The sequence below is a fragment of the Aplidium turbinatum genome, chromosome 5, assembly GCF_918807975.1.
Source record: "Aplidium turbinatum chromosome 5, kaAplTurb1.1, whole genome shotgun sequence".
Lineage (NCBI taxonomy): Eukaryota > Metazoa > Chordata > Ascidiacea > Aplousobranchia > Polyclinidae > Aplidium > Aplidium turbinatum.
Window position 1 is genome coordinate 28,455,203 of NC_137476.1, and position 11,751 is coordinate 28,466,953.

General features: G+C 39.6%; 1 protein-coding gene across 1 annotated transcript; it reads right to left on the reverse strand.

The window, feature by feature from the left end:
• Nucleotides 1-6,473: 6,473 nt before the first annotated feature.
• Nucleotides 6,474-10,751, reverse strand: LOC145770122 (3-oxoacyl-[acyl-carrier-protein] reductase FabG-like). The gene is made up of 2 exons (XM_082581707.1): nt 10,359-10,751; nt 6,474-7,808 (listed from the first exon to the last, which is right to left on the reverse strand). Exons 1-2 carry the CDS (start codon nt 10,749-10,751, stop codon nt 7,026-7,028), a joined length of 1,176 nt encoding a protein of 391 aa, XP_082437833.1. The 3' UTR covers nt 6,474-7,025.
• Between the last annotated feature and the right edge of the window lie 1,000 nt (nt 10,752-11,751).

The following is an 11,751-nucleotide window of genomic DNA, read 5'->3' on the forward strand; positions in this document are numbered from 1 at the left end:
TAATGACCGAAGAAACACACACTTGAACTTCTTTTCAAACAGTGTATTCCTGTAAAATTAGCCCGAGGCTACCGAAAACGAGGGGGTGCAACGCCTACACCACTTAAACTGTCACTACACAACAGATTACTTGGATAAAAGACGGAACCTTTGTCCAGCTAGCAAGCACTAAGCCAACAGTTAAATGAGCGGCCAACTTTCAAGCAATCATTTTACGAATGAATCAGAAAAGATATCAATATCTCAAATTCACGTAGAAAGTAACTGTGACGCAATAGTGAAATCAATTGTCACGCAATTCAAAACAGGTGTCCAAAGCTAGTGAACCAATGCATTCATGTTTAAACAGGCCCAAACAGGTTTGAAACAAGTCTATGAACAATGGTGCAATTTCGGCACACTTTCCAGCAACTTCCATGACGTAATATTCAGTAGACTTGAACGGTTTTATATGACGTTTGATTTGTACAGAGATTGGCCGTAACATAGCGGCCCCTAGTTATGACAGTCTAACATGGCATAACTAAAAAATAATTGAAGGACAATCGTGAGCCAATGAATAAAACACACGATACACAAATTTTTTGAATCACTCACGTTTAAGTTAATACGCAAATACAAAGGGCATGCAAAGAATGAACAGCAATAAGAATAAACACGACGATACATGAAATTGGTACCATAGGTACACGCTAAATGACGCTATATACAATAGTTGCGATAATAACCGACTGTTCCGGGCTCAGACAAGGGTCGGCCACCGCAGACAAAACCAGGCTCAAACCCTAACACTTAGGTGTTCTTTACGGGGGCGAGGCACGAAATATCCCTCAACACGTAGTCTACTTTCACTTTCCCCGTACTCTCATCATAGTTGCAGACGGCAACTTTGGCTCTACGAACCACAGGCTTCCCTTTCCTAATTTGTGGAACTACCTCATGCACCCTCCCAAGTTGATACTTCCCACGTTTACCAATGTCTTGGAGAGAACCTACCACTACAAGTTGACCAGGCTCCAAATTCTCGGCCATTTTTAGCCATTTTTTCCGGCCCTGAAGACCTGGCAAGTAAAAATCGATCCATTTATTCCAAAACTGCTGAGAAAGTGACAAATTGAACCGATAATCCCTTCTTAATTGGTCACGATCATGTGGTTGCCCAACAGCACAGTATGGGTCTAAGTATGGGGTCAAAAGTGAGGCAGGGGTGATGACAGTAAAATCCCTAGGGTCGTCACTCAAAGGTACCAAAGGGCGTTCGTTCACGATCCGAACGGCACTGCCTGTGTACGTAAGCAGTTCAATAAAACTGGGCTTACGTATTGAAGAGTCCAAAATGTGAAAAAAGTATTTGGTCACATCAGCCATGAAACCAAATCTTTCAAGCCGAAATCTAGCCAAGACATCTGCCAGAGGGTTTAACAAGTCGGACAAGTCAGGGCAAGAAGACATTACATCATTTACACAAGTTCCTCGAAATTCAGATTGTTTTAAAGCCTTCTTCCTTAAAGCAGCAGCTCTATCTGACGCCAACACAAAATTGTTAAGTAAATCAATATCTTCCTTCAACGGAACAGGTATCTCAAATCGACCATCTTTCAACTCAATATTCGGTTCGACAAGTTCTCTAGCCAAAATGTCATTGCGAGACAATTCACAGGTTTCATTTTGCAAAGTCAAATCCTGAATGGCTTTATTCAGGTCTGCTATTTCCATATCGCGAGACTCAATTTTACGCTGAAAGCCAGAGATGACATCCGACTCTGAAGACGTCTGCACTCTGCACACTTTAGCAACGCTTTCAACTAAGGGTGACTTACCACCACAAGCCAACCAACCGAGAGGAGTGAGCAAAGCATGCGGTTCACTACGATTGTCACCAACACGCTCTTCTTTTGCACACATCAAATAAGCGTTGTCGTTGCCAATCAGTACATCTACAGTACTACAATCATTCAAATGAAACATATTCACGTCATGAAAATGACGGAAACTACTTAAATCTTGTTTATGGGGTAAAGTTTTAACATCGTCAGCCCAAGCTGGGTTAACCACCGAGGTTATATCACAAAACAGTTCATCAGTCTCTAACGACTGGATGTTGAGTTTAACAAGGTCAGCACAAGTAGGTTTCTGACCAGCCAGAGTATCCATTTTAAACGACGCTTTATCATACGGTTTAAGGCCAAGTTCGCACACCAAGTCACTCGAAACAAAGGTCAACTGCGAACCAGGATCATGCTGACAATACACCAACTTCGATTTGCCAGTCATTGGATTCAAAACACGAGCAGCAGTAACGCGGTTAAAGGCTGCTTTAACATTTCCAATCTTAACATTACGCACAGGAACTCTGGCACCAGCATCATCTTTACCGACCGAATCCAGAGAATCACGTGACGTCACATAAAAATCATGCAGAAGAAAATAGTGTTTCCTATCGTTGTTAGGCCCACACTGACGACAGTTGTTTGCATGATTACAGTCCTTAACCATATGCTGGCGCAAACAGTTCAAGCATTTTCCAGCTTTCACAATGACATCTCTCCGACCTTTAGGTGTCAAGCGCAAAAATTCTTTACAATTAGACAAAAAATGATATTCAACTTGACCACGTGACGAACAACAAAAACATGCCGGTATGTCACTACGTCTGGCCACACCGCCGCGCGGTGCGCCAACAGCAGTCGAGTACTGCGAACTCCCTGAAATCACATTATCATGGGGTTTTACCGACGTCTGCCTAACCGGACATGAAGGCAATTTTCCTTTGCCAAACTTTTTAAAATGCTGCGACTCACCCGAATCGCCCATTAGCATAATGCTAAAATCAGTCGACTTGCGCGTTTCCTCCCGTACTACAAAATCAAACAAACTCTGAAAGGTAGGTTCCTCAGTGCTACCATACTGATCACCTAAAAAGTCAAGATAACGCTGCTTAGCGTCAAACGGGAGTCGCTTAGCCAAATCCAAAACAAAACGTCCTTCTAATTTATCACGCTGACCATAAGCTTTCGCGTAAAGCAAACACTGCGACAATTCATCTTTAAACTCTTTCAAATCACTGGAAGAGATAGAAGTCAATTTGCTACCATAGCGATACTTTCTAATTTCTGGTTCTGCGAAAAGACCTCCACGAACTCCAAAACGTTGGGACAAGCGAGCTAACGACATTTCTATCCTGTCTTCCTCTGACAAGCCAGGAGTGTCAGAAACCAAATTAGCAATCGTTTGTGCAGCTGTTCTAACACAAGCTGCTTGCAACAAAGTCAAACGAGTTCCCTTAAAGGGCGAAGCTGCCATCAAGGCCATAACACGATTTTTAAAGAAGACAAATGGCATATTATTACCATCGTAACCAATCAAGGCCGCCTTATCGAAGAACGTCCTACTATTTTGGTATTCAAAAAAGCAATCCTGCTGTTGAGAACTCGATTTAGCGGGAGAAGACAAGCTATATCCCTTAAGGGGCTGAGTGGGCTCAGTCACATGCACAGCCCGATCACGATCCTCACACACGTTAAAATCAGGAGACACGATACGCCTCTCACAACCACCCAAATTACGTGTAGCTGGGCGATCAAAAACTAGCGGCGCAGAAAACTGTGAAGGGGGCAAAGCATTACTGCTAATGGCGGCCCCGTGACCTGTACGCTCTGGGGGAGGAGTTCGGTTGTAATTTGCAGACCTTGGCTCTACAGCCTTCGGAAGACCCTTAGCCGCGGCCCCGAGACCTCCTGAAACAGCTGGAAAACATGTGGATTGTACAGGTCCACTTACAGATTGAACAGGCGTCTGGAAAAGGTTAGGTAAATTAAACTGCGATTGATGTTCACTTCTGGAATGCCTAGAAGAGCCCTTCCTAGAGCTACGCCGGGAGCCCAACTCAGAACGATATTCAGCTAAAGCTACCTCCTTACGTTGTTCAGCCCTCAACTGTGCGTCTTTGAGTGCGAACTCAGCAGCTCTCGCTTCGGCTTTCGCGGCAGCCTCAGCTCGAATGGCCTCAGTTCTCGCGGCGGCCTCAGCAGCTCTCGCTTCGGCCTCAACTCGTATGGTCTCAGCTCTCGCTATGGCCTCGGCTTTGATCTGGAGCTCCTCTCGTCTTAGCTGTAGGTTAATTTGTGCAACTATCCGTGACGAGCTCTCAGACATCCTAGTGCTTACATTTGAGGCGCTATCCTCAGGATGTATGTCAGCATCCAACCTATCTGACAACTCACTTTCTTTTTGTTCGAAGTTATTTTTTAACGAGTTAAATTCGGGATCTACCCTATCACGAAGTTCTGCTAAGATTGCAGAGTTAAAAATTTTACTCAAGAGAGCATGGAAATGCCGTAATTCCTCTTCTAAAGTAGATAAGTTAGATCGAAAAATTAACAGTTCCTGCTTATCACTCAAAGAACCTAGGGCCATAGAAAGTTTCCCAATTTGAGTCAAAATATCCCGTCTAAGATGTCGGGCCTCTCGAACTGACTTAGCCTCATCGTTAATGGGTCCCTCCCCAGAATGGCCTGCCCGACCGCAAAGAACATCATCAGGCTTAAACTCAGTCGAGTCGACGGCGGTCGAGTCCCTGTCACCACCGAGTGTAGACATATTAAATGTTAGGGCTAAATTTAACAATTAAAAATTTAAGTTACACAAACACACAAATTACAGTAGTTATAAAAAACTTAACTGCAAAGACCGTAAAAAATACAAAAAAGAATTTAAATGCACGATACCGTAGCTGCACGAGTATGAAGTCCAAAAGTCCACAAAACTTGCTTGGATTCTTCCACTTGAATCTTCAAGCACAGATGGATTGCCTTTAATCTTCTTTCTTGCCAATGAATGTCAAAGTTATTTTTCTTCAGTACCAAACTGAGAAGAAATGTCTTTACTTTTTAGCTTAAAGTTCTTCAGTTGCCTACCGAGAAGAAATGTCTTTAATTTTCTTTGCTTCTTTAGACTACCAACCAATAAGATCTTCTTTTATTACTTCTTTGCTTCTAAGTGCTTCTTGGCCTACCAACTACAAACTTCGTCTTTTATTTTTTTATGCTTCTAAGTGCTTCTTGGCCTACCAGCTAACAAATTCGTTTTTTATTTTTTATGGTCACAGCGGTAAACCATAATCTCTTCTTGGGAAAATTTTAACATAAAGTTCCCTAATCCGTTCGTCTGTATATAATGACCGAAGAAACACACACTTGAACTTCTTTTCAAACAGTGTATTCCTCTAAAATTAGCCCGAGGCTACCGAAAACGAGGGGGTGCAACGCCTACACCACTTAAACTGTCACTACACAACAGATTACTTGGATAAAAGACGGAACCTTTGTCCAGCTAGCAAGCACTAAGCCAACAGTTAAATGAGCGGCCAACTTTCAAGCAATCATTTTACGAATGAATCAGAAAAGATATCAATATCTCAAATTCACGTAGAAAGTAACTGTGACGCAATAGTGAAATCAATTGTCACGCAATTCAAAACAGGTGTCCAAAGCTAGTGAACCAATGCATTCATGTTTAAACAGGCCCAAACAGGTTTGAAACAAGTCTATGAACAATGGTGCAATTTCGGCACACTTTCCAGCAACTTCCATGACGTAATATTCAGTAGACTTGAACGGTTTTATATGACGTTTGATTTGTACAGAGATTGGCCGTAACACTAGAAGGGTTACAATTTTTTCTGATTTACAAAATAAAGTACATTTTATAGGTTATATAAGAAGAATGAAGTTGGTTTAATAATTTAAGGTTTTTAGTTGAAAACAAGCGAGCAACAAAGCGTGAAAAAATGTCAAATTGGAAATTGACCCTTTTAATGATGGCGGAACAACGGAGTTGCGCGTCCCGTAATCTACCGTCCCTAGGTTAAAGAAAAAAAAAAGTTTAAATGAAATATTGTTAGAAATACTCTAAAGAAGCTAATGGTTAAGTAGGCCTTAAGACCAAGATCCGCTCATATAAGCTATAGCTATAAAAAAAAAGAAATTATCTTCCTTTTGTAGGCTATCACCCGGGGAGTTAATTTAATCGTTGTCTTGAGATAGATTTCTTTAGCAGCCCAGATTAGCCTATAGTTATATAGCGCCCTTTTTTAGATCCACCATCGGCTAGTGCTCTTTTTAGATCCACAAAAAAAATTGGCTGAAAATCTATAATCACTTTCTAATTTAGTGTTGTCTGGTAGCTACTACGCGAAGATGTTTCACTGCTGAGGACAGACTTTGTGATTTTATTGTACACTCTTCAAGTTGCGTCTACGCTGCATAGACTTACGGTGGTTGAAAGTGTGAAGGTTAAGTAAAACGCAGGAAAGTCAACCATCGAGTTCAATTGTTGTATGACATTATGTTGCCAAGGCATCTCCACATGCTCTCCATAAGCATCGAAATGGCGTCCTGCTGTAGGCCTACTTCGTGCAAGTATTTCTACCTATCGACTGTTGCAGCAGGTAGCCTAAACGTTCGAACAAGTTGATAGCCTACATTTAAGAAAGAAAAGCACAAGCGGAAAGGAAGAAAAGTAGGCCTATGGTTTACGAAAACGAGAGAATAAATAATGGTCTTGGCTATCATTAGAAAATGATCGTTTTTTTATCGTATTCGCAAACCACGCTTATTTTTTCTGACAGCTTTTGCTTTTCTTTCTTAAATCTATGGACATGTTCGAGCTATTTCCGCTACAGCAGGTTTTCAGCACCAGGGAGAAAGCTTTCCAGACCTTAGCCCACTTGCGACGATGTGCCTTGAAGACAAAGAATTTATCTCATCCCAAAGCAACGTAAGTGACTGGGAATTAAGTTGATAATAATTTATTGCATTACAATATTTAGCTAGGATTATACCTAACGATTTCATACAACTAAAAGTAGCCTAGCCTTCATTTTATGCTTTAGCCAACTGTAGAGCATATAGGATAGGCTACAGTAAAACATAACAGCCACTATAGAATTCACTACAGAATTACTTAGAAACAAACGGAGCTAGCATTTTGCGCAATTCTGACTATGAAAAAATTGTGAGTCCTCGTCAAAGCCCACTTAAAACCCTTCCACAGTCTACGTTCAAACAAACTCCAGTGATCATTTTTGCTGCATCAGAAGATAAAAACAGAACAGCATCAGCTATGTCATTTACTTGAATATTTTGTTGACTAAGAGGTTGCTTGGAAGCAAACACTTCAAAAAACTCATCCAGGCCAACTTTCAGTTTAACCTTGTCCCATAATGGCGTTCGCACCGCACTCGGATTAACTGCATTGACTCGAATTCCTTTTGCAGAAAGTTCCAATGCTGACGTTTTAGTAAAGTGATCAAGACTTGCTTTTGTCATACAATAAATTATATAATTTGGGATGTATCTTTGACTTCCTATGCTTGAAATGTTTATGATGTTTCCTTTACTTTTTTCAAGAAATGGTATGCACAGTTGGGTCATAAAAAATGGAGCTCTGAGATTGATGTTAAACATTCTATTAAAATCATGAAATGTTGCGAATTCTGTGCTACCGGCATAAAATAATCCGGCACTGTTGATCAATACATTAAGACATTCAAAGCGTTCCATTGTTTTTTTGACAATCTTTTCCATTCCGTCTTTACTCATCAAATCTGCAACAATCTGGGTAACACTTTTTGCTCCGAGACTTTTGCATTCCTCTGCAACTTTTGAGAGACCCTCTCGATCTATAGAAGCAAGACTTAAGGAAGCTCCTTTTTTGGCAAACGCTCTTGATATTTCAGCTCCGATGCCACCTGAACCACCAACAACCAGGACAGTAAGATTAGAATTTTCCGTCATCAGGCCTATACACTATATGTTATATAAAGCAAAGGTTAAAGGAATTGGCTCAAACACTGCAAGCAAAAGAAACTGTTTAAAGCAGCTAAGCAGTCTGTCGTATTGTGAAGGCAAATGTCAAATCAAAGTGGATTTGATTAAACGCTTGACAATACACTGACAGCATGTTAAAAAAAAACGAGATTAATAGACTTCTTTATTAGACACTGCTAACCAACCTAGAACTACCCATTTCGTTACAGACATCATTGGGCTTACTACTGCCAAACTTACAGAAGTCTTTCAAAAACTTCTATTTTATTTGTTCTAAGACTAAGTAGTAAATCTAAGTAGGCTAGTCCGCTAGTAACTTGTAGTAGCTGGCCCATGGTGGGTTATACTTATATATGTTGCTCAGCATCCAAACTTCGAAGCATAGTAGCATATTTAATATGCTTGTCCTGCAAGCAAATAGGCCTATACTTGATTGGTAGGCTATAAAACTGTAGAAAAAATAGCTTGGTTCCATTTTAGCTACACTTTCTATACACCTATCTATGAAATGTATTTGCTTAAGGCGATAGTACGTGCACGTGCTGGGGCCTTAGGCCTATTGTTTTTAGCAAACAAACTTGTGTAATAGCCTAAATGTAGACAAAAACAAAGAATATCAAAAATCGATGTATTCAGATGAACAGAGCAGCGCCATGCTTAGCAGGTTTGCATTGCTTCTTGTGTTGATTTGTAACTTATATGTGAAAAAGCGAATGAAAGTAAGCTACAATTGTTTTGATGATAGCAGTTGGTTTTGTATAGGCGATTGCAAAATTATAAAAAAAAATGCAAGGATTCCGCCATGGAATTTTGTGAAAAGTTTATTGGGAGTCACTGTTCTAATCGAAATTATGCCACCGAGTTCGGTTTCTAGTCTTGGAAAAGGAGCAAACAATATTTAGAATTTACAGTAGTCCCTGCTTATTAAATTCATCCTGGTTAATAAGCTCACGCGCCTATTAAGCCTAATTTGGTCCGGCCCGGAGTTACTGAATGCATAGAAGTGGCAGAGAATTGTCTTCCACTTAATAGAACCACTCGCCTAATAAGCCCATAATCTTCTAGTCCCAAGGTGGGCTTAATAAGCGGGAACAACTTCTACGAAAGAGCTATAGGCTACTGTAGAGTGTAGACTACTATCTGGACAATGGCGTGAGTGACAATTTCTTTTTATTTTCACACTTAACTTTTAAAACTTCCTGTTTCATTGAACTAAAAAATTAAACCTCAATCTCTTGAAAAGTTGAATCTGCTTCAATAAACGTTGACAGAATTTGCACCTCTGAAGATTAAAAAACAACCTTCACTGAGCTAAAACAGACTCCAAGAGTTTGACAAAGTTCGCACCTCTGAAAATTAAAAACAGCTTTCACTGAGCTAAAACAGGCTCCAAATTTCCAGCTATCAGATCTCACAGTTTGCAAATCGCTTAACCGTGGAATAAGCTATTTGACGATAGAGTTGTTCATGCGATTTTGTATGTTTGCTCGTGTGTACTGTGTTTGCTGAACAAACTTACATTGCACGTGCGAGTAGGCTATATAGGTTATTGTTACTGTAAAGGATTTCTCTCTTGACTTTGGAAGGTTACGTCTGGGTTACGTGTGTGTGCGCTATGTGAAACCGAGACAAATATGCAATCGCAAACTACAATTGCCTCAGTTCTCAGCAGAGCTGTACGGAGTCAGGTTTCTGGGCTCTTGCTTTACTCCGACTCCGAGGCTGCGATTCCACATTTACTCTTGTTGCAAATATTTTGGAAATATTGACTCCAAACGCAAAACATAAACCACAATACAGGTTTTTTATAGCCTAGTAGGCTACGTATAATACTTATAGCCTACCTTCCCTATCCCAAATTATCATGAAAAGAAAAGCATATAAAACCATAGAAGTAGCCTACACAAAAACAAACTGCTCCAAGAGTAGCGTAGGCCTATAGTGTAAATATTTATCTGCTGTGTTAAAAGTATCAACCGGAAAAAAATCAGACTCTGGTCACTCTGCCTTCAATTTGGCTCCTGTTTTTGCTAAGAAATTCAGACTTTGCACAAAGATAAAACGATCATTTTTATCTTTGTGCAAGAAGTCAACCCCAAATTTCACACTGACTTTTGAATAAATACATTTAGTTACGCGTACTATATACTGTACAACTTATTCTGTGCTATTTCATACAGTTATTTGAAAGGCAGAAACCTCATAAAATTGATCCAGTTTTGCCAGGGTGCCGCAAACTATTTATCTCTTTGATAGGGTGCCGCAAGGTTAAAAAGGTTGGGAACCACTGTAGCCTATGTGTTATAATCTAATACACCAATCGTACATTCCAGCTACGCTGCAAAGCTATGCTAAGTTCTAAATATTGTTACAGTTTCAATCAGGAATCCCTGGTCTCACATAGAGTTGATGTAGTAGCTAGGCCTATTGATTGATTTGAAGCGTTTGTTACAACAAGTCATTTTCCGGTTATATTTTAAGCCAAACAAAATCCAAACAACTCTTGTTGACGCTTTATTGTCCAGTTACACTCCGTCCAGCGTCCACGGTCAAACAAACGCCAGTGATCATTCTTGCTGCATCAGAAGATAAAAAAAGAACAGCATCCGCTATGTCGTTCAATTCAATCATTCGCTGACCAAGAGGGTGCTTCACAGCCACTGTTTTAAAAAACTCATCCAGTCCAATTCCCATTTCAATGTTGTCATATAGAGGTGTCCGCACAAGACTCGGATTTATAGAGTTGACTCGAATGTTTTTGGCTGATAGTTCCAATGCAGAGGTTTTAGTAAAGTGATCAAGACTAGCCTTAGTCATGGCATAAGCTATGAAACGTGGATAATGAAGTTTACTTGATATGCTTGAAATATTTATGATGTTTCCTTTAGTTTTTTCAAGAAATGGTATGCACAATTGAGTCATGAAAAATGGAGCTCTGAGATTGATATTAAACAATTTGTTGTAATCTTCAAATGTTGTTGATTCTGTGTTACCAATAAAGAACAATCCAGCACTATTCACCAACATATTGAGTGTTTCATAGTGTCCCATTGTTTCTTTGACAATCTTTTCCATTTCGTCTTTACTCGTCAAATCTGCAACAATCGTGATGACACTTTTAGCTCCAAGACTTTTGCATTCCTCTGCAACTTTTGAGAGACCCTCTCGATCTATAGAAGCAAGACTTAAGGAAGCTCCTTTTTTGGCAAAAGTCCTTGATATTTCAGCCCCGATTCCACCTGAACCACCAACAACTAGAACGGTAAGATTAGATTTTTGTGCCATTCCTATGTATAAATTAAAGTAATGATTTAAATTCTGTAAAAATAATGTGATTGATTGTCAAGGTAGACTCTTTGACAATGAATTGATAAATTATAGTAGCCTGTAAGTGTAAGTGTATATCGGTGACTTCAGGAAGTTTTTCTTTTTTTGCGCATGTAGTTCGTCAAAGAAGTCAATCTCCATAAAGTATATCAAAATAATTTATCCTCTATCAAAGGTTATAAATTTTGCCATTTTTTGATCATTCTCACATGACGAAGAATATCTGTTGACATGTTTTAATTTGAAATGCTCATAACATAATAAGCATTTTCTTAAACTTAAACTTTGAACACAATTCATTCGTTCAGCTAAAACTGAAATAACAAATTAACATGTATACAGTAAGCAGGGTTAAAAATCCCTGACAGTAGGCTATATACTAAAGTAGCCCATCCCTAATTCTAAATGTATACTATTCCCAATTTTAAACGTATTGAAGCAATGAATCTGTCACTTGCCATTGCTCACCTGCAAGCGTTGCAGGCTGCTAATCCACAGACAGTTATGTTACTTCTTTGATTCTCTTCCTTTCTTTGAGTTGTTGCTGTTAGTAAGCTACTTTGTTTTTATATATATTTTATTGTTTTGTTTTTTT